The 24,134-nt window shown below is 36.5% G+C and overlaps 1 protein-coding gene across 2 annotated transcripts; it reads left to right on the top strand.

Moving 5' to 3' along the window:
• Positions 1-1,535: 1,535 nt before the first annotated feature.
• LOC127415088 (golgin subfamily A member 1-like) lies at positions 1,536-24,078 on the top strand. Of its 2 annotated transcripts, XM_051653634.1 has the most exons (23): positions 1,536-1,691; positions 2,589-2,880; positions 4,590-4,680; positions 5,687-5,761; positions 8,347-8,477; positions 8,716-8,844; positions 10,015-10,184; positions 10,537-10,648; positions 11,063-11,158; positions 11,254-11,379; positions 11,468-11,563; positions 15,163-15,258; positions 15,342-15,437; positions 15,704-15,856; positions 16,003-16,098; positions 16,522-16,611; positions 16,782-16,884; positions 16,973-17,133; positions 17,245-17,400; positions 19,192-19,251; positions 19,349-19,594; positions 20,103-20,189; positions 21,811-24,078. In XM_051653634.1, the coding sequence occupies exons 2-23, from the start codon at positions 2,755-2,757 to the stop codon at positions 21,889-21,891; spliced, it is 2,577 nt and encodes an 858-aa protein (XP_051509594.1). In that variant the 5' UTR covers positions 1,536-1,691; positions 2,589-2,754; the 3' UTR covers positions 21,892-24,078. The 2 variants fall into 2 exon arrangements, with proteins under 2 accessions (XP_051509594.1, XP_051509595.1); XM_051653635.1 differs by lacking the exon at positions 5,687-5,761 and having other exon boundaries at positions 21,811-24,077.
• The last annotated feature ends 56 nt before the right edge of the window (positions 24,079-24,134 follow it).

The raw sequence follows: 24,134 nt of genomic DNA, 5'->3' as shown, positions 1-24,134 counted from the left end.
AGCTTGTGGTGGACTTCAGGAGAAAAGACAGAGAACACAGTCCCATCACCATCAATGGAGCACCAGTGGAGAGAGTCAGCAGCTTCAAGTTCCTGGGTGTCCACATCACTGAGGAACTCACATAGTCCATCCACACTGAAGTCGTTGTGAAGAAGGCTCATCAGCACCTCTTCTTCCTGAGACGGCTGAGGAAGTTTGGAATGAACCGCCACATCCTCACACGGTTCTACACCTGCACTGTAGAGAGCATCCTGACTGGCTGCATCTCCGCCTGGTACGGCAATATCACCGCCCACAACCGGAAAGCACTGCAAAGTGTGGTGCGAACTGCCAGACACATCATCGGAGGTGAGCTTCCCTCCCTCCAGGACATATATACAAGGCGGTGTGTGAAAAAAGCTCGGTGGATCATCAGAGACTCCAGCCACCCGAGCCATGGTCTGTTCTCACTGCTACCATCAGGTAGGCGGTATCGCAGCATCAGGACACGCACCAGCTGACTCCATGACAGCTTCTTCCCCCAAGCAATCTTACTTTTGAACTCTTGATCTCCCACTATCAAAATACATCAGCACTGCACTTTATTACTCTTACTCTTATATCTCACACCGGACTGTCATAAATTATATTATTATTATATATATATTCTCTCTTAACAACTTACTATCAACCGACAGCTTGAATGTCAATACAGTACAATACAACCTACAGTACATTCTATTATTTTTATTTTTTTTATTGAATAATGTGTATCTATATTGTGTGTATTGTATACTGTACAGTGTATGTTATTATTTGTATATTGTGTTGTGTGTAATTATGTGTATATTAGATTTTAAATTGTGTTGTGTAAATCTGATGTTTATTGTAGATTGGTATATGTCTTATCACTGTCATGACTGCTGTGTTGCTCAAACTGCACCCAAGAATTTCACACACCATTGCACTTGTGTATATGGTTGTGCGACAGTAAATGTGATTTGATTTGATTTGATTTGAGGATCAATTGAAAACAGAAATTAACACTTTGTGACTTAGTAGGTTTGTGCGTGTGTGTGTGTGTATGAGTGTGGGCAGGTTTAAGTGGTTTACAGGACTTTTTTGTAGGTTACAAACTGGTAATTACAAGGGTATTATGCTATAAATGTGGTTTATGAGGACATTTCTAGTGTCCCCATAATTCAAATCGCTTAAAAAACATACTAAACGATGTTTTTTTGAAAACGTAAAAATACAGAAAGTTTTTTGTGAGGGTTAGGTTTAGGGGTAGAGGATAGAATCTATAGTTCATACAGTATAAAAATCATTATGTCTATGGAGAGTCCTCATAATGATAGCTGCACCAACATGTGTGTATGTGTGTGTGTGTGTGTGTGTGTGTGTGTGTGTGTGTGTGTGTGTGTGTGACTTTGTAGGTATGACAGCTTTCATGATTGACATGATATCGAGCGAAACCGTAGCCACGCCTCGCTCGTATGGTCGTCCAATCAGCGCTGAGCAAAATTGCCAAGTTGTTCCTGGAACGTCATCAGGAATCTGGTGACTGAAGATTACGTGAAGTTAGTTAGCCAGCTAGCCCGACAAAAGCAGCATACACATATGTAACGTCATCCTCAAGCATATTTCCGGGGAAACGTTTCTTGTAAGATATTAATTAAATCAGTTATGACGGAGTTTATGGAGGTTTCAAGGTAGGTTCTTGCATGTCTATTTTGTTAGTTTAGTAAGGGTGATGCACGAAAGCTAACATTAGCTCGCTATGTTTACAGTTTGTGTCTAATTGTTCGGTACTGGGCTTTTTATCGACATCTTTGGGGTAGATGTTGTCTTCCACTATTATTAGAATATAGATGATTCGTTTTGGCATCAAGCGTACATCTGATACCGGTTAGCCTACAACAATGTAGCGTGTCAAACAATGTAAACACTGAGCCCATTTGGCAGTCCAGTGTATTCTTAACCATTGGATATACTTCCATAGTGACCCTCCATAAAGGCAAAGTGATGTTTGTTAAACACTCTCTGTTGTCGTCGAGTTGGCATACAGTTTTCCAGTATTTCACTGTCAGCGTATTTAAAAGTGTATCAGCTGTATAAAAGTAAATACATTTCCCTTGTGACAAATGTAAAATTTCGAGTGAATTAATGTGACCGTTGAAATACAAGATCAAGAGAATTTGATCTTGCCGAGTCAATATTAATTACTGTTTTACTGGTCATTTATTGTTGCTATACTACCAAACAGCACGTCACTTTGGTAAAACTGTCACAGCTTACACAGAATCCTTGCTATTTCTTAATGCATGTAAGGCTTTCCACCTTAGGAGTTAATCAGTGCTCCTGTCCCATTAGCGTTCTTTAAATATAGAATTTTTTTATTCACTTTATAACTTTTTTTATATAATATTTACATATTGAGTTTTTTTTTATTTTATTGAATACTTTGTTTACATTCTCTGTGTTTGCTTATTTTTTTGCATAATTGTCTAAATTGTTGTTGTCTTTCTATCTGAGCCTCAGCCGAGGCATTTTAATGCTTAGTAAACAACTTGACCAAACTAATGTTGTGATTGTCTGATCTTTCGCAGAGTCGAGGCAGCAGACTGTGGCACCAGAATGAGATCATCCTATCCAGTGTACAAAGCTAGTTCGGCATTACGAGGACCCTAAAGGGTCTCATGCTACCGGAGACAATCAGTCAAATCGTCACATTTTGTACTTTAAACACGCATTTATACTCTAAACATAAGAGTGATGTTTGCGAAGTTGAAGAAGAAGTTGGCAGACGAGGGAGCCACTGCCCCCCGATCCGGTCGCATTCCCCGCTCCATGAGCAAAGAGTCCATCACTTCTGTTGGGGCAGATTCAGGGGATGACTTTGTGAGTAAATCTTTCGTTCTGTTTCTGTTTCTCTCTGTCTAACTGCACCTCTTAGTCCTTAGCTTTTTGTAATCTTATATTTTCATGTGATCACAAGTTAAATATAAATGTAAAGCTAATATGTCCATTGATCATCTGTTTCAAAATCTGTAGCTGGATAAGTTTCTGAAGATACAGCAATCATTATTCCTAACCAAACCACAAACATACAAGTTTATGTTTTTAGGCATCAGTATAGTGTCATCTGACTTTCAAAGGATACATGAACTAATCCCAGTTTCGCACTGCAAAGTTCCACATAACCTACAGCCTTTTGCAGGATGACACTGTAAACATCAAAATGTTGTCTATGGCAAAAGCAGCATGGCCTTAATAAAAAGCATAAAAGAGTTACTATAATCCAGGTTACCCGCGGGTCCTTAAAAAGTCTTAAATGTACTTATAACGTATAAATTTCATTTGTGGAGGTCTTAACTTTTGGTGCGGGAATAGAGGAGACACTTTAACAGAATCTGCGTGAGTAAATCGGCTCTTTCGTGTCTCTCTGTCTCTCCCTCTTTCTCTCTCCCTCTCTCGTGCAGCCAGCATTTCGCAGCTCACGCTTGAGTTTATTGTGAGTGCGTGCAGCAATCAAGGACATTTGTACTGAACTTGTCATGTTACAGATGTATGAACCTTCATCAATCTGTTAATCCGAAATGTAAACGGTATTTTTTTCATTGTGAAATTGGTCTAAAATGTTTCTATTTTTTGGCTTAAAAAAAGTCTTACATTTCATTCCTACGAACCTGCAGATACCCTGTAATCAGAAAGTTATATCGGGGTGTGTGTGTGTGTGTGTGTGTGTAGGAGGTGTGTGTAGGTAAGTGTGTTTGCACTGTGCTGCATCTGATTGACCTGGTATTAAGAGTAGTTTTATTAATAGAGGGCAGTACCCTGCTGCTTAGTAAACTTGTGGAGTATAAAGAAGTATTAATGTCATCTGCTTGGAAAAACCAGTGTAACCTGATCCTTGAGCAATTTATGGTGCAAACACATACAGTACACAGACAAAGAGATACACACACACACACACACACACACATTTGTTGGTATTGGTGGTTTACGAGGACTCTCCATAGACAATTATTTTTACCCTGTACAAATGTACTATTCTATCCCCCAACAGTAACCTTACCCCTAAACTTAAGCATCACTGAAACCTTGTGGCATATTTACATTTTCAAAAAAAAAAAAAAAAAAACATTGTCTAGTATGTTTTTTTTAAGCTGTTTGAATTATGGGGACATTAGGGATGTCCTCATAAACCATGTAGCATAATACCCTCGTAACGACAAGTGTATAACCTAAAAAAAATGTCCTCGTAAACCACCAGAACCAACTTGCAAAAGGATAGGTTCATGTTGTTGTAAGCCTTAAATAATTAAAGCTGCAGACTTAGAGGACATGCAGGTGTATCAATAACGGGTCTAAATCAAAGTACTCTTTCCAAACAGGTTTTTTTATTATAAGGAAAGATGGGTTCGGATATACCATATAAATTGATGAATTTTGTGCTGTAGCATTTTGAGATTTATGGTTTTGTCATTTTTGTAGTTAAATTTCTGCTTGGCTGATTGATAAAAAGAATATAATGATGTAATATAATATAATTATAGTCATATAATGATTCTGATGATCGTGTCTGCATTTGTATCGTTCACTTTTAGACGTCTGATGGCAGTAGCTCCAGAGATGATCTCTCGTCTCAAATTCAGCGCAGAAACGATCAGATACGAAAGCTGGAGGCCAAACTCTCAGGTATCACACGCACAAGACGGTAAAACTCATGTGAACACATTAGGAGAGAGTGAATGAGAGGCAAATGAGATACAACAGGCCAAAATGAAGATTGGAAAGGATGTTTTGAGACAATCAAATGACAATAAAATGTCTGAAGTGTTTAATCTTAAAATGGATGGACGACTGCAAGTAAGCCATTCATAGGTTGATTTGCCCAAAAATTGTGAAAAGCGATTTATTCTGTGTTACTTGTTTGAGCATCCCTATGACCCCACGTAGCAAAATTGGCACAACCAATGGGATGAGTACTACCTGTTTGCTGACCAATGGAAGACAAGAAGTGTTTGAGAAACCTGTTTGAAAACGGCCATTATATTTGCAGTTCTGTTAGTGGTGCAGAAATTACACACTTCAACCTATAAGCATCAATGGAAATTAATTACAAATTAGAGGTAAACTAGTATGTGTATGTTCTCTCTTCTTTGTCATAAATACAGTACCACTTTCAGTCTGTATTGTAACACCCCAATTTATACATTTTGCCACTGCAAAAACGTATAAAGTACATAACATTTGACAGATTCACCACATTCATGTATCACAGAGCAAGTTCGAAATTCATTCAAATGACTCTACTGTAACTGCCTTGAAAATCAACATAAATAATAAATATCTGGGCTTCACTATCTGCCCGCAGTGGTATGCAATTACATAGAGATGCTATCTACACTGAGCAGTAGTAGATAGATGATTGCATAACTAACTTGATTATGAGTAATGATTAAAGGTCAAAGGTCAGCAGTAAAATGTAGCTATCACTGTACGACCTCACAATCAGTCTGGTTTTCTCATCTCAGAAAATCATTCTGTTTTTCCACTTCATTTGTTTACCTTCTCAATCATGTTTATCCCTTTGTTTTCTCCCCCCTGTTTATCTCCCTCCTCCCACCCTACCCCACCTCATCCTTCTTTGCCTCCCTCCCTCCGTTCGTGTGTGTGTCGGTGTCTCATTCCTCAACCCTAGACTATGCTGAGCAGCTTCGGCTAATGCAGAAGACCAAGGAGAAGCTTGAGATTGCATTAGAAAAGTATCAGGATTGTACGTAACGTTCTTTTCCTCCCATTTTCACCTCTTCCTTTTTCTTTAGCTTTCTCTCCCACTCTTTTCCCATTTGTTTGTCCGATCCTTTTACACAAACCTCATGCAGCTAAAACATAGATACCTGCGATCTAGCTATTTAAGATCAACTAAAATTTTCAAAGTTGATTTTTTTTTTATCAGAAACAAATAATCAGGATTGTTCATTAACCTCTTGCTTTAAGAGTTTTCCATGACTGGAAAATAATTGTGTTGTTGGGGCCATTGCTTCTGATTTTAAAGGTGCAAACCATGATTGCTTTAGTTTACAATGCTAGTGACATGGCAAGAGAAAATGCTTAAAGGAATAGTTCAAACAGAAATGTAAATTCTCTCATCATTTACTCACCCTCATGCCATCCCAGATGTTTATGACTTTCTTTCTTCTGCTGAACACAAATCAAGTTATCTCCACTCTGTAGGCCCATACAATGCAAAACAATTAACTCCAAAATTTTGAAGGTCCAATAAGCACAAAGGCAGTATAAAAATAATCCATTTGACTCCAGTGGTTAAATCCATATCTTCAGAAGTAGTATGATAGGTGTGGGTAAGAAACAGATAAATATTTATGTCCTTTTTTACTATACATTTTCCTCCCTGCCCTGTAAGTGGGGATATGCACAATGAATGCGAATCACCAAAAACAAAAGAATTAAAAAGTTGAAGTGAAAGTAGAGATTTATAGTAAAAAAAAACAAAAAAACAAAACAAATGTAAATATTGATTAAACTACTGGAGTCTTATTGATTACTTTTATGCTACCTTTGTGTGCTTTTGGAGCTTCAAAGTTCTGGACACTATTCATTTGCATTGCATGGACCTATAGAGCTGAAATATTCTTCTAAAAAATCTTTGTTTGAGTTCTGCAGAAGAAAGAGTCAGCAAAAACTCCCCATCTGCTGTGGGACTCAAAAGGTACCATCATGCTCTGAATGTACTGCCACAGTTTCAATTTATAGACACAAAAAAAAAAGATTATAAGATTCATTATAGGTGCATGTACTAACAATCTGTCTACCAAGCTATTACTGACACCTGAAAATTAAGTAATGTTGTTCTTTTAGGATTTTCTTTCATGACAGTTGGTTTGCTGGGCTATGTTGATTTTTTTTCCATATAAAGGTTCAATTAAATAACAATTCATGATTAAAAGTAGTACATTTACATTTAAAATGCAGCACACTAACAAAGATCCACGCTGACTGAATTCTAATGTATCTTAAAGAGATAGTTCACCCAAAAATGAAAATTCTCTCATTTACTCAACCTCAAGCCATCCCAGATGTATATGACTTTTTCTTCTGCTGAACACAAATGAAGATTTTTAGGAGAATGTTTCAGCTCTGTAGGTCCATGAAATGCAAGCTCAAAAAAGCACATAAATGTAGCTTAAAAGTAACCCATAAGACTTCAGTGGTTAAAATAATGTCTTCAGAAGAGATATGATAGGTGTGGGTGAAGTTTTTATTGAAGAAAATTGCAAATTGCCAAAAATAAAAGAAGAACTCTTAAGGCGGTCGCAAACTGGATGAGAAGCACCACGCCGCATCGTGGCTAGGACACGGCACAGGTATCCAACACCAGGCACGTCGATGCGGTTCAGATTGCAGACAGTACACACAAAAGTTACCAAGATTTTTCCCTTCGTAAAGAATGAACAAGGCTAGAGTAAATAATACATGTCCATTGATAATGATTTGGGTCAAATTTAATGGAAAATATTCGAGTTGCGCTCCGTGGCGTGGCAAAAATTTGAGCAGCCTCTGGAGTTGTAGGTGTGCGTACATTCATCGAAAACAATTGTTTCAAATTTTTGAACGCGCCATGTCATCCGCCAGAAGCGTCCGGTGTGCGATCCCCTTTAGGAGAGAAGAGTGCTTAGCAGGGTTGTTTGAAAGTTGAGATTTATTGTCAAAAAAATTATTGACTTAAAAATGTATCTGTTACTCACCCACACCTATCATATCGCTTCTGAAGACCTTTATTTAACCACTGGAGTCATATGGATTACTTTTATACTGCCTTTATGTGCTTTTTTGTGTTTCAAAGTTCTGGCCACAATTCACTTGCATTGTATGGACCTACAGAGCTGAGATATTTTAAAAATCTTTGTTTGTGTTCAGCAGAAGAAAGAAAGTCATACACATCTGGTATGGCATGAGGATGAGTGAATGATGAGAGAATTTTCATTTTGGGTGAACTATCCCTTTAAGTACTGTCTGTGATAACATCTAACCAATGAGTTATAACGGGAATATTCTGGGTTATTTTCAAAGTTTTTGATTAAGGAATTCAAGTGCTTTAGTAAAAATACGAGCTTCACATTTCTGTTTTTAAAAACCCATGTTCACTTACCCGTTAAGCGTCTATTATTAGAGTATTTACTGTAAATGAGTTTGCTGTTTGTTTATAACGGTGAGGTACGAGTCAAAATTATTGTCTGTGGTTCATAGACTCTAGTATGAAAATAACCATGAATTTTCCTTTAAGTGGCATATCAGTCTGACAGTCATTTAAACTGTTAAGTTTCTATCTTCGGTCAGCATCCATGCGGAAACTTCAGGACCAGAATGAAGCCTTCCAGGCTAACAGAGCCAAGATGGCAGAAGGCATGGCCTTGGCATTAGAGAAGAAGGACCAGGAGTGGATGGACAAGCTTGCATTGCTAGAGCAGGTAAAGGTGTTTTGAGGCGTTGTGGTCTGAGCTTGTAACTGGAATGTTGTTGGTTCGAGGCCCACAAGGGACGATCCATGAGTCATTAACGCCCTCAGATTCCTTCAGGGGCAACTGCTTTTGGATAAAAACATCTGTTAAATGACTACTTCCTGTTTTTAAAACAACATTTATTAATAACCTCTGCCTGCATTTTGAAATCTAGAAGTGATTGTTTTGTTCTCTTTCTCTCAAACAGGAGAAGGCATCACTAGCTGCTCAGCTAGAAGAGATGACAGAGCAGAGTTTAAGTCTTTTCCAGAAGAGAGATGACCTGGATGAACTGGAAGGTTTTCAGCAGCAGGAACTGGCCAAAGTCAAACACATGGTCAGCACAGTAAACTTTGTGTTAAATATTGCTAGAATAGCATTAATACATACTTTAATATTCCAGAATTACAAACCCAGTACTGATATACACTGCCAGTCAAAAAATTGGACACACTTACTCATTCTTTATTATTTCTATATTCCATATTTAAAAATAATAGTGAAGTGAGCAAATGAAATAACAAAAATGGAAGTATGGTGATTATGATAAACCATAAAAAATTAAACCAAAACTCTCTTATAATTAAGCTTCTTCAAAATAGCCACAATTTACTTTAATAACCGCTCTAATCAGTCTGGACATTGTCTCAACCAACTTCATTAGGATTCCACCTGGGATGCTTTGTAAAAAGACTTGGAGTTCCCATTCAAGTTGGGCAATTATTTGCAATTCAGTATCGTGACATCATCCATTAAAAACATTTTATGTGTAGTTGTATCCAAAACTCATTTCAGTCATTTAAATGTAAACCTTTAGATAAAAAGATTTGAGATCAGAAACATACATTAATTAAGGTGTGTCCAAACTTTTGATTGGTAGTGTAAAAAAAAAGAAAGCAAAAATCTGGGTTACGGTGAGGCACTTAGAATGGAAGTGAATGGGGCCAATGTTTGGAGGGTTAAAAGGCAGAAATCTGAAGCTTGTAAATTCATAAAAGCACAAATTAATTCTTCTGTTAAAACGTGTGCATTATTTGAGCTGTAAAGTTGTTTAAATTGTCACTTTAGTGTTTACGTCGTCATATCGTGATGACAATGAAGTTGTAAAATTGGCTCTAACTTTACACAGAAAAGGTTAGTAAGTGATTGTATAACTCTAAAATCATGTTATCATGCATATTGTTTACGTTTTGTGGATATACATTTCTATAACAGTGAGCATATTAATGTTTACAGATTTGCCCCATTCACGTCCATTGTAAGTGCCCACTGTAACCTAGATTATTGCTTTTTTTTTTTAAAAAAGGAGGGACATGTTGAAATTATTGTTTGTGGTAATCAACAATATGACACACATGCTGTCGATTGTGCTTGACTTGTATTGAACCCAGAATATTCTTTTAAAAGAGCATTTTATCTCACACTAAGCATCGCAAAACAGACTAGTCTGTCACTTCCTCCCAGAACACGTAAGAACTCTGATCATAAGTGGGAATTTCTCCTGCAGTTGTTGAGACGAGAAGAGCAACTGAGTCAGCGGGAGAAAGAACTCAAACTGAGAGGAGATGAGCTGAACACAGCGAGACTGACCCTGAGCCAGACCCAAGATAAGCTGTATGAGCTGGGAGAAGAACTTGAAGAGACGTGGCGGCTCAATTCACAGCTGCAGGCCCAGAGGTGTGTAAAGAATAAAGAACTTGTCTTTATTTCCACAAATGTTTGAAAAATGTGAGAATGTGAAAGGACATTTTTAAGAGTAAGCTTTTTGGATCTTTTGATCAAAGTGTAAAACTGTAAAATATGTGAAATGGAAAAGAAATGTGAAATAGACTGTTAAAATATTAATCAAGTTAACAGTGAACAAAGCTTAGAGGTTAACTAAAAATCTTCCATTTAAGATTAGGTTTCAGAAGGATGGTTTCGCACATCTGTTTAGTTTGTTTACATACTGGTTTTTAGAAAATGCAGCCATGTCTTGTAAATGAAAAATCTAATCTACACTTTTTCTCTCTCTGTGTCTATGTCTCAGGGATGAGCTGATGAGTGAGAGAGCGGAGGCACAGAGGAGAGTTGTGGGTCTAGAGAGGAGAGAGCAGGAATTACTGCATTTGATCCAGCTGGTGTCAGAAGATTTCCAAAAGGTGAGAGTTCTTATACTCAATCAAGAGGATGACTTATGGGAATCGAGTTACAGTCCCTTTAAAGAGTATTCATTCCCACTTTGAACTTTATCTATTATGCGTTTCATTGTGTAATAGCTTGATGCATGGTCCATGATGTATTTGATGGAAAATGTTTGCTCTATAATATCAAAGAGAAAATAATTTTTTATTACAATAATCCTTTGTATAAATATTTATGCCCTTGCATTCACACACACACACAATTTACCCCTGAAGTAGCCAGCATTTTTTGTAGGCACTGTAAGTATTGACCTGCAAAACATACATGTGTAACAGTCAAAGTGTTGCACTTCTGATAATGACATTGACTCTCCAATAAAATTTTGATTGGTATTTTTAAAATCAGCTTGACATATATTGTGTGTGTTCCAGGCACAAAGCAACGCAAAAGCACTAGAGAAATCAATGGAGCATCTCCAGTCTGAACACAGAACACTGAAACTACAGCATGAGCAGCACAAGAACAAGGTTCTTACTCATTCTCTGTTTTGGATGCTGTGAAAAATTTACATTATTCATTTATGATATGGGATAACTCCTCATGCCATACTGTGATTGGTCAGACTGCAGCGACAGAGGAGGAGCGAGAGCATCTATTGGCTGATCTGCAAGAGAAAGCCGCCTCCTTAGAGAGGAGACTAGTGGCAGACCTCTCTCAAGATGAACATCTGCATGAACTGCTGAAGGAGGTCAGAGGACACGCACGCATATACATGCATATCATCTTGCTGTTTCAGTCATCTCGTATTCACATGTGTTGTGTTTGTGTGAGTGTAGAAGTCTTCATTAGAGCAAAGGTTAGAGGAGGCCAGAGGAGAGCTGTGGGAGGAGAGAACCAATCACACCACAGCAGTCAGCTCACTAGAGGCCCAGGTAAACGGCCAACATCTATGCTATATATTCTACACTTCGATTTACTAATATTAAACTATACCACAGTGCTGTACCATGTTGTATTGGACTACACTGTGCTGACTATATTGTACTGTACAAGGCAACACTGACCTGTATTATACTGCATTATACTATTCTGTTCTGTACTGTATACTGACCTAATATTCACGACTGTACTATTCTATACTGTACTATAGAGTGCTATACTGAGCTCTACTTGGGGCTGGGCAATATGCAAGAAATATTTTCACTATATATATATATATATATATATATATATATATATATATATATATATATATATATATATATATATATTAAAAAAAAGATATCCGATTACATCGTCAACCCCACTGCCGGGGGATCCTCCAGTCGGTTTTACTTTAAAAATTTAATTAATTTAATGAAACATGAAAAACCTAAAACAAACATATTTTGAAATTCAAATCGCATAGTTAACATGAACTAACAATGAACAATACTTTTACAGCATTTATTAATTTTGGTTAATTTAAACATATAGTAATACATTTTTTAAATCAAAAGTCGTATATGTTAACTTTAGTTAATACACTATGAACTAACATGAACTAACAATGAACAATTGTATTTTTATTAACTAACCATAACAAAGATTAAAAAAGGCTGTAAAAAATATATTGTTCATTGTTAGATCATAACACCTAATGCATTAATGTTAACGAATGGAACCTTATTGTAAAGTGTAACCAAAAAATTGTAAATAAACCCCTCCCCAAATCCAAACATTTACTGTCTCTAACTTCCTCCACCGGCCCTATTTGCTGTCACACAAAAATCCTTATATGACAACAGGTGGAAAATTACCAATACTAATTAAGATTTAAAGATTATTAAATGTAAACAATAATTATAATTATAAATATAGCCGCAAGCAACTATTGTCGGGGGCCAAGCACATATGGCGAGATGACCAAAACAAACAAATTTGACAGAAAAGATCCTGTGGATGCTGTGGACTGCTATTTTGGTGTGACATTTCACCTGCTTTGAGCACAGTTGCAAAAATAGGATTGTCTTAATTTATAGCGCCCCCTAGCATAAAAAATGAACAAAAATCATTGTTACCTCAGAGTGTTCTCTTGTCCATGTGTACAAATTTTGTTAAGTTTGAAAATTGCACTCACAAGATACAGGCTAATTAGTCATTATAGGCCATGGCCAAAACATATTTGCTTATATCTTTTTAACGATGATATATACCAAGTTTCCTGAGAATCGGGCAAATGGCCTAGGACGAGTTCGGAAAAGTAGGTTTTTCGAATAAATCGAAATTGTAAAAAGAATTTCTTGCAGGAATGGAAATTCAAGTGACCATATCATAGTGGGGCACTGGTGGATTCAAAGAAGCAAATTTGTATTGAAGCCTATACGGTTCCTGAGTTATGAACAAAAACGCGAATTTGCTAATTATACCACCAACGTGTGGCCGAATGTCACACAATTTTAGATGCAGATTCGAGTTGACACCCTGCTTGTGTATAGTAATTTTCATAAACCTTGGCCATTCCCAATACGAGATATAAGGTGCTGAAATTTGATTGGCTGTTGGCAGCCATTTTTGTTAATTTGGCGGATTGATTTTAAGAATATTTTAGCATTTGAACCAAAGAAGATGCATATTTAATTTGAACTTTGTCGCTCAAATAGCTGTAAAGTTATGACGTTTTTTTAGTTGCAGCACCTCCTAGGGGTGAAATTGTACGAAACTTTGCTGACGTCTTCTAAACGTCCTGTTGACTATGTGAGTTTGGTTACTTTTGGAGTTTGCGTTGAGTAGATATTGATGAATTACTCAAATTGCGTTAAACCGAAGGAATTGTATCGTTAATATCTTCGGAAGGATTTCACGTATTGAAATTCTTTTGATAACTTTTTGTCGGGGGGTCTGTAGATGTATACCAAATTATATGCTGATCGGACAAACGGTCTAGGAGGAGTTAGAAAAAGTAGGTTTCTCATAAAATTAAAAATGGCAGAAAAAAAATTATAGACTGAAATGAAATCGGAGATGTACATTTTGTAGGGCTTTACTCAAGGAATCAGAGGAAAACATTTTGATTCTAGTCCTTACGGTTGCAGAGATATGAGTCAATGTAAAATGTTTTATTATAGCGCCACCTAGGGTCAGATGGGTGTGTGTTTGTGCGCCTGAGTAGTTGGGTGGATTTGGGATCATCCTGCCAAGTTTGGAGTCTCCACGACTTAAGGTCTCTGACACCCAGACACTTTTAGGGCAACATTCTTTTTTAAATTTAAATAATAAGAAAAAGAAGGAAAAAAATCTGTACAATTACAATAGGGTTCCAGCAGCTTCGCTGCTTGGCCCCCTAATTATTGAAATATAAATGAACCATTACCACAAGAAAGTTCAACACAACCTACATAATTTCTACTTTCATGAAACAGCTACAACAGTTTGTTTACTTCACTTAGTCTGTGCATAAATGATTACAAAACTCCAGTTTTCCTGTTATGTGTAAGCATAATAAATGTGTTTTTATTAATGCAAATAATTTCCACTGTTTTATCAAATTTGTGTTTGTATTGCATTTTGTTAATGCAGTTAATGCTGCCTAAAGAAAATGAAATAGTCAATCTTAGGTTTAAGGTGAATGTGTTTTTGTATTATTTTATGATTTAATCTCTTATCTTTGTTTTTTAAACTGCACGTTCCCGAAGCTAATCCTAAAATTGTTTAATGGCGTTTATGCATGCCATGATTTTATTTCAAAAGTAAACTTTAGTTTAATTTCATGGTCTGCACATTAAAAAATTTTCTTAATGGAGTGGATGATAAATAGAAGTTGATGTCACAAAGTAATGTTTTGAATAACTTTTGAATACAAGTTTTTCATAATGACCGATGATTCGTCACTCATTAATTTCACCTAAATGACATTTTATAATTATGTTTTTTCTCGATAGGCTGTACCACCTTTATTATGAAATTTCCAATATACTGTATGTGCTGTTTTTATCTAGTTGCTAAGCCAAAGCATGTTTGTTACAAGTCATGTCTGAGTCTAGAGAGTGGGTTATAACTGGAAAATGTTTCATGCGATTCCAGAGAACATGTTGGCAGTGAAAATGGACACAACCGGCCTCTTTTATCCATAATGCTTTTAACGTTTTAACATTTTGATTAGTATCTAAATATGTAAGTGCATGATAACTATTGGGCTACTATTTAAAATTTGGTGACTTCCCAGCTTCATGGTTTTGTAATTTCACAATATTGTCAATCATGGTCTGTCAGTGACTCTCGCAATTTGTCAGATAACGTCGATATCAGATTATATTGTCTTATCACTTAGCCCTAGCTGTACTGTACTTCACTGTACTATACTGTACACTTTTGTACTCTGTACTATTCTAAACTACAATAAACTGTACTCTGCACTATACTGTCCTGTACTGTACTACACTGTACTGTACAGTTGTATTCTTTATGACCTTTACTGTATAGTGCTATACTATGCTGTACTTAACTGTTTTTGTACTGTAATAAAAGAATTCCTGTTTCCCTCTGTTTCCAGATCTCTCGATTGAACGCTAATATCACAGATTTCCAGACTCTGTTGAAGCACAAAGACGACTCATCCAAGGCTTACAGAGAGAGGACAGATGCACAGGTGAGAGTAGTAGGATACTCCAGTTAACTCAAACATAACACGACTGTGCATCATAGACCTGAATGACGTGTGTGTTTTCTCAGATATCCGAGCTGGAGAAGAGGCTGACTGACACCTTTGAGAATATGAAGAGTTTGGAACAGCAGCTTGCAGATAGTGAAACGCATACAGAAAAACTGGTAGGTGGTGATGTAATTAAAGTCTAATCAAACTCTTTAAAGAGAGTTCCGCGGACAAAGCTTTAGTCTGATCTTGGATTAAATGACACGCTTGAAAGTACCCCCAATGATTTGTTTGTTAGACAAGGAACCTATTGGGTTTATTAACAAAAAATGGCTTGTAAGGCAATTTGGTGACTGGCCTTCAAATCAGCTTTATTGTTAATCCTTAAAATCCTTTAACCTTTTCTCTTAGAGTGTTGACCTTTTGACCTTTGGTCCCACAGCAGGCGGAGTGGGCACAGGAGAGGGAGAGGCTACAACAGCAGGTCTCGACACAGAGACAGAGAGGCCTGGAGAAAATAGCCAAACTAGAGGAAGAACTACTTCTACTACAGAGGGAGAAAGAAACAGAGGTCAACCAACATCAGGACAGTGTGGTGTGTGAAATGTCAATAGCATGACTTTCTTTGATAATTAAAAAAACAAAACAAAAAAAAACAAAAAACCCGGGAAGGTTATTAAATATCAGACTAACGTTTACCTCTCTTTTTATGTCTCTTTCTTTCTTTCTCTCTCTCTCAAGCGGTTACTAGAAGAAGAAAAGGCCTTGCTGTTGAAGAGCAAAGCTGAAGTTGAGAGCACTGTAGAAAGACTAACTGCGGAACTGGAGCAGTCCAGAGTAAGAATAAAGAGAATAATCTACTTCATTTATTTTGGTGCATATTTAAAATTGGAATATGATTGAAGCAGAACTTGTGCACATTTCGAGAAGTATTTTATGAGTTATAAAGACCTTATTAACAGCAGAGCCATCATGATTTTTGATGAGAATGACAACAATGCTGTGAGGGATAGACGTGCAGTCTCTTCAGTAGGTTGTACTGCTGACGAAACATTGGAAAAAATATCTTTCCAAGAAACTTCAGTAGACAAAAACATAAAAAACTCCAGACAACACGAGTTGTGGAAAATTAGATGTGATCCAGGAGCTTTTTGATAGCTTTATACAGTGCATGTCATTGAAGAGACTGTACAAAAATCAAAGATGTGCTGCTGTGAATTAGGTCTATTGCCAACAAGAGGGTATTTATGTGCATCACAGGCGGAGTTGAACAGCAGACAAACTGTGAGTGTTGAAATTGCCAAAGCTCTGGAGGAAACACGAAAACAGAGGGAGGAGCTTCAACAACAGGTTAATCCACCAACCTGTTCAAATGCAGATCCGTTTATTAATTCATGCATCTGTCTATTTGTTTTTGGAACTTATTAGTATTTATCATCGCCAGTTAGTTGTCATTTGGAGAGTATGGAAAAAGAAATAGTAGCATGTTTTCAACTTTGTATATTGCTCATCTCTGGTAGGTCAGCAAAATGACAGAGTCTCTTGAGAGGGCGGAACAAGAAGTGAATCGACTCTCTGAAGCGTTAGGGACGAAGGAGGCGGAGCTAAACATTTTGAAAGAGGGTAGAAGATTAAAAAACACTATGGACTCTTTAATGATTATCAGGAAAACGCTGCTGGTTCTTATTGTGTGTGTGTTTGTGTGTGTCAGATCTGCAGGCGGCCCGTAGCAGTCTGTCCTCTCTGCAGGCTGAGTGTGAGTCTCGTCATTTGGAAGCAGAGGAGAGAGAGCGGGAACACAACTCTCAGCTGACGTCACTTCAGCAGGAAGTCCTCACTAAAACGCAACAACTTACCTCTTACCAATCACGGGTCAGTTAGTGTTTGAGTCTTTTTGTATACATACCAATGAACATCTGAACTGCCTGTACTTGCTGTATTATGTGCATTTACATGTTTCTGTTTGTCACTGTGTGTGTTTAGGTGTGTGATCTTGAGGGTGAGGTGTTGAGTTTAGAGGCGCAGTCACATGCAGACAAGTGTGAGAGTGAACAGAATGGGACGGTTGCAGTAAGTGATCTGGACCAGCTGCAGAAAGTCAACAAAGACCTGGAGCAACAAATGGCTGAAAAGAACAAGGTGAGGGCAAATAAGCTTGAGAAACTGAAGACAAGCAGAGCTTTCAAGATTCCTGGTCATTTTTGGGTAGTTGAAATATACTTTTGGCAAGTCCTACAGTGATACATGCTATTCTCCCATCTAAAATGATTTTCAACATCATTATTTAAAAACTTTCTTTTATAATCATTATGCATGCTGCCCTAATGAGCTCATATTAATTGAGAGACTACATGGAATAATTGTACTTTGAGAGATCTAATGTTTTTTTTCACACTGCAGGACCGTTTTAAATGAACTGGTGAAGGCAAAATATTGAAAAGTTACCAAAAAGTTATTGTAGCCAGACACGATCTTAGATGTACACTTCGACTTATACATTCATATAAATTGTAACGTAAAATTTTTGTTGATAACAAAAGTCCAGGGACACGTTATGAATTATTTTAGCTTTAAAATATTTTTTATACATTTATTATTAAAAATGTATTATAAATAATACACTGTATTTGATTCAGTGTATGACATTTTTGTTTGGAGGTTTCAAAATCATTGTGGAATCAATGTTATTCTAAAAATGTAATTACTTTATCCTCTGAAACATTTTTTGTACTGATATTTTTATAAGATCATGTGGGCGGTAAAAAATATTTACCAATTATATCATCATCACGTTGTGGCAGACAAGCCTCTCGTTCATCAGGAAATGAAGAAGCAGGAACCGGATTAACAATCAAAACACTTTAATTCAACATAAAACACTGAACTGAAACATAACAAATGCACACACACAAAACACTGCTGCGTGCGTGTCTCCTCTCTCTCTCTCTCTCTCTCTCTCTCTCTCTGGTCTTCCACTGATTGGGCAACTCAGCGCCGGGCGTGAATCCTCTCGGCCCGGCCACGCCCTCCTCCTCGTCACACATGTCAAGATCCAATCAGATTCCAATGGATAAAATTAAGTCCCACCCTAGATTATTTCCATCTGACAATTGGTTAACTTTGAAATATGTCACATTATTACACGGCTCTCTGGAATACTTGATTCTGATTGTACTAATATCCACACAACCAGGAATTAAGTCAAATCAGACCTGTTAACCGGGTTTTGCGAGCCATCTTTCCTACTTTTTGTATCATTTAGAGGTGTCTAAAAGTAAGCTAATAAAATTATTTCAACTTATCTGAAATGTTTCCTGTCCATTTATTTATTTATTTGGCAAGTAGTCTTTGTAATAAGTTGGATATTGAGCAGTCAGCAAAAAAAATAACCCCAACAGAACTCTGAAGCAAATCGGAGGTGCAAATCAGCAGTTAAGCGATTTCTTTCTTCTCACATAATAACAGAATTTCAGTGCAAATCAAAATGTCAAAAATGTGTATTTATTTATTTGGTTTGTAGCCGTGTAATTTTCAAATCAGTGTACACCAATACAAATTGATCTGGTTAAAAAAAACAACATGAAACGTAAATTCCGTGAGTAAGGGAAAATGTACAGTCAGCCAGTTGTTATTGCAAAATAAACCCCTTTAGGGTGATACAAGACCACTCTGACAGGGTGATCCGGACCCCGATGCGAAACAGAGTGGTCTTGTATCACACTGAATGGGTTTATTTTGCAACAACAACTGGCTGACTGTACATTACCCCTTACTTATGGAAGTTACATGCATTGAAAATGCTGTTTCATGTTGTTTTTTTTAACAAGATCAATTTGTATTGTTGTACACTGATTTGAATATTCACATTCAAACACATGAATACATATAGATTAGACTAAAGATTTGTATATTTGCCTATTTTCTTTTCAGACAATAAAACAGCTACAGCAGAGGCTTGCAGAACTGAAGAGGACATTACAGAAAGAGCTGGTGTGTGCCTTTTTAAATGCATGTATTTTTCACCCTTCCACAGAAAGTATACTACAGAATCCATGTTGGTAACCATTCATTTGTGTTTATAAAACAGAAACTGAAACCAGATCCTGACTCTGAGAAGGAGAGATTTCAGGATGGGAGGCAGGAGAGATCAGTCTCAGAGACACCCAACACAGCCACAACTCCAGCACCAGGACATACTCAAACCCAAGGCCTGCCTCCCATTACCTCCAACACCACCGTCACCAATAGTTCAGACCTCACAGACACACGAGAGATCAACTTTGAGTACCTCAAACATGTGGTGCTAAAATTCATGTCATCCAGAGAGGCAGAGGTGAGGGCTTGTGCTGTGATGTACAGTGGTCTCAGATGTTATTTGGACACTTAAGCCACACTTTAAAATGTATTAATTTTATTGCATTAACAGAATTTCAAAGCAAATGATGCTAGAATTTTTCTCAGAGCTAACTTCGTTTTTGTGTGGTTGTGCTATCTTTAAAATAAATGTCATTTGTTTTGATATTTTGTTATCTAATGCAATGACATCCATGGATTTTAAGTGTGGCTTAAGTATAAAAATATATGTAATTTTAAAAATATGCCATTTTTTTTTATCTTTTGTTGCCTTTGCATTTAACTTTATAATTACAAATGTTTGTGAAGCAATAGGTTTTCTCTTGAATGTTTTACTCTATTATTTTTTATTTTTTTTTAAATTCGATCAGATTAATCTGGCATTACTCATTTCCAAACACCTATTATTTTTTTTTTAATCTCTCTCTCTCTCTCTCTCTCTCTCTCTCTCTCTCTCTCTCTCCTTCTCCATCCCTCCCTCCCTCCAGGCCTACCAGCTCATCAGAGCTGTTTCTGTTCTTTTGCATTTCACACATGAGGAAGAGGACATGCTCAAACAGACACTGGAGTACAAGGTGTGTATATATGCATATATCTGTAAGTGTGATTTGAGGACTACATGTAAAAAAGCTCAGCCTACGTTCTTCTTTAACCTCACCACACTAAGCAGAGTTCTCCTCCGCACCCGTGGGCTAACTAGGCCACTCTACTGAAGCAGCGAACAATGTGGGTCAGGAAATCTGGCTCAGCGCTCTGAATCAAACCATTAGCACTCAGTGAGACGGTCAGGAATAACAGCTGGCTGGTATTTATAACTCATGCCAGCAGCAGTACATGAGAGCAGGGGAAATCACTGCACTTCACTGTGCTACATTCCACTCATGGCTTCAAATCATACTGTCCCTTTTCAAAGGTATACTATATGAAACAAGGGATGCACAATATATTGGTAACAATATCATTATAAGCCAATGATGGAGTGTTTTTTTTTTTTTTTCAGCATCAAAAGCATGATATCAGGGCCTTTTTTTCCCCAATTTAAACATACTCTCTTTCTATATGAGGTTTTAAAAGCCAGCAGTTATCCATCTTTTCTACTGTATGCTTTGATGCCTGATTTTACTTGAACCCTCTAAAATTCTAGACTGGAGCAAACACATGTTGCTTTAGGGCTGTGAAAAAGAAACAGGCTGAACAGTATAGATGTGTAACTGTGGCCATCATATCAGTTATTAGCCATATAAAAAAAATAAATAGGCTATTGACCAAAATTTCACAAGTTTCTCCATTTCAACTTATTAAAGGGATCATTCACCCAAAAATGAAAATTCTCTCATCATTTACTCATCCTCATGCCATCTCAGATGTGTATGACTTTCTTTCTTCAGCTAAACACAAACAAAGATTTTTAGAAGAATATTTCAGCTCTGTAGGTCCATACAATGTAAGTGAATGGGGATCAGAACTTTGAAGCTCCAAAAGCACACAAAGGCAGCATAAAAGTTATCTATAATAATTATACTCCAGGGGTTAAATCCACACCTTCAGAAGTGATATAATAGGTGTGGGTGAGAAACAGATCAACATTTAAGTTATTTTTTACTATAAATCTCCACTTTCACATTCTTCTTCTTTTGTATTTGGCTATTTGCATTCTTAGTGCATATTGCCACCTACTGGGCAAGGAGGAGAATTTATAGTAAAAAAAAAAAAAGAACTTTGATATTGATCTGTTTCTCACCCACACCTATCATACCATGTCTGAAGAAATGAATTTAACCACTGGAGTCATATGGAATACTTTTATACTGCCTTTGTTCTTTTTGGAACTTCAAAATGTTGGTACCCATTAACTTGCATTGTATGGACCAACAGAGCTGAAATATATATATATATATATATATATATATATATATATATATATATATATATATATAAATAATTGGTTTTTTTTTTTTTCTTTTTTTTTTTTTTTTTTGGTGTTCAGAAGAAAAAGTCATACACACCTGGGATGGCATGATGGTGAGTAAATGATCAGAGAATTTTCATTCTTGGGTGAACTATCCCTTTAAGTGGGAAAATGATGTAGCCACCTTACGTTTGAACACTGGAAGCACTATTTGAGTCTATATATATATATATATATATATATATATATATATATATATATATTATTTTATTTTTTTTGGGTTACAGATGTCATGGTTTGGTTCCAAGCCCACACCCAAAGGTATCATACGACCTTTCATCTCAGGAACCTCAACAAGTTGGAGCTGAGAGACAAATAGGAAGAGAAAGAGGAAAAAGTGGAAAGACATCAACTGACGTCTGAAGGGAACAACTGCAGACTCTGCAGTTTCATTCTCTGCCTCAACGGTTCCTCATCATGCCCTTGAAAGAATGGGAGACGAAAAAACTGCTCTAACTCTCCAGTTTTCACCATTAAAATATTGCAAGGATCGGAAACAAAATAATTTATGGACCTTTTCTTTTTGAATGGGGACTTTAATCCTTATAAGTAATCGTTAAAAGATGTTTATCATCATCTGTCTCACTCAAGTACTATGTAGCATCTGCTCTGACAATGAGCATCGGACATGAGAAACATCTTTGTGCAGCTGGTTGAATCTGCTTTCAGAATCTGCCACAGCTATTTCCAGCATCCTTCAACTGGAGAACGTCTTGCAACACAATAAATCGATTGTTTTTCATTCACTTTTTTGTAATGCATAACTAAAGAATGGACTGTGTGAAGTCATGGTTGGATTAATTATGTACACAGCTCCATTCCAGCGGTACACCATGATAATTTTACCCTGTGCTGGACAGCAGTGAAAATCATGAGTGGGATAAAATGACCTATACTGTCATGCTTTTGAATATGTGGAAGTATCTTACTTGAATCTGCCTTGTGTATGTGTAAATTATAATTGCGTACATTACATACAAGTATTTATAAATGCCTGTATATAATTAATGAAAAGATTTTTAAATCAGTGGATATGTAAGTTATTTTATTTTATTTTTTTCTGTTCATCATATACATGCATTCATCTTCAACACTGTTTGCGAATGTGTGTATGAAAGAGATTCTTCACTGTGGGCTTGAAACTGTAATATAAAGGCATTTCTGCACAGAATGAGGAAATATGCATGCATGCCTTTATGCTTTGATTGTACTTTGGATTTGAGTGTATACTTAAGAATTTGAGAACACTTGAAGCCTTAACATTCAAGGCTAAAATACTATCAACTGCATTTATATTTCCCTGAGAAACATTTCTTTAGAAATACCTTTCCTTTTTTACCTGTGAAGACTGAATTTAGTTTTCAGTCAAAGCCAGTGTTTTGCTGACTGTTCTGTCAGCAAATTTCTAATTTCTAATGTCTAATTTCGTGTGTTTTAACACTTTTAAGACCACATAAGCACTAAAATTAAACACTCAATGACAGAACACAGCATTATCTCCACAAATGTTGGAAATTTAGTCTTTGTTTTTTTTTTTTTAAGACAGAACCCAAAGAATTTATCTGTCATATTGTTGTATGCAAAAAAACAAAAAACAAACAAACAACAATTCCTTACTCTCAAGCTTGAATCATTTGTGAACCCCAGCTTATCATTGGCCTCATCCTAAAATAACAAAGATTGTTTGTTTTGTTTTTTGTTCCTCTGAAAATTTAATTTCTGGGAATTTGTTCACCCTGTAATTTGGCAGATAAAGATTTTCAAATGACCCTTCTAAAACACAGATAAATGAATGCCCTGTGTAAGGATAGTCTGAAAGTGAGATTTCTTTTAAAGGATAAATTTTGACCAAACAGAGAACTGCACATTTGTACAACTGTTTGATGGTACTGTAGCCATCATAGCAGTATCTATTTTATGTCAAAACTTGCAAAAAATGTAAAATATTTTCAGTGAATTTGTTTGAACACATATTTATGCTTATATCTTGATGTGTGTGCTGACTACACTGTTCTTTTGTTGTAAAAGTGGATTTGAAAGTGGTAAGGAAAAGGCTTTCTGAATCATTTTTAGAGAAGAATTCAAATGAGATCAGACATCAGATCAAGCAAAGACATATTTACAAGGTTCAGTTTCACTTTAAATGAGGGTTTTCCAATAGATTAGCATTTATAAGATAACTGCCAAATGTAGAATTTTTTTTTTTTTTTTACTTCTATATGTAATGTGTTTACATTCACACCCAGGGCCGTAGCTAGTAGGGTGAAAGGTGGTAACAGTTCTAGGGGCCCACAGGTCCAGGGAGGATTTGAAATCATCAGATTATTCTCTGCTTTTGACATCACAACGTAAACTTCTGCACATTGGTTAAGTCGTGATTTTTTTTTTTTTTTTTTTTTGCTTAAACCTAAATTCACCCTGATAAAAGCAAACCGTTAAAAGCATTTTCATGACCTTACACGTTGTCTGATTATTAATTGGTGTAAGATCGCGCATATAAACACACTCACTGTTTATATCAATCTGATTGTACTTTAACTTTAATGTAATG

The sequence above is a fragment of the Myxocyprinus asiaticus genome, chromosome 24 (assembly GCF_019703515.2).
Source record: "Myxocyprinus asiaticus isolate MX2 ecotype Aquarium Trade chromosome 24, UBuf_Myxa_2, whole genome shotgun sequence".
NCBI lineage: Eukaryota > Metazoa > Chordata > Actinopteri > Cypriniformes > Catostomidae > Myxocyprinus > Myxocyprinus asiaticus.
This window is presented reverse-complemented; position numbering and strand designations above follow the sequence as displayed.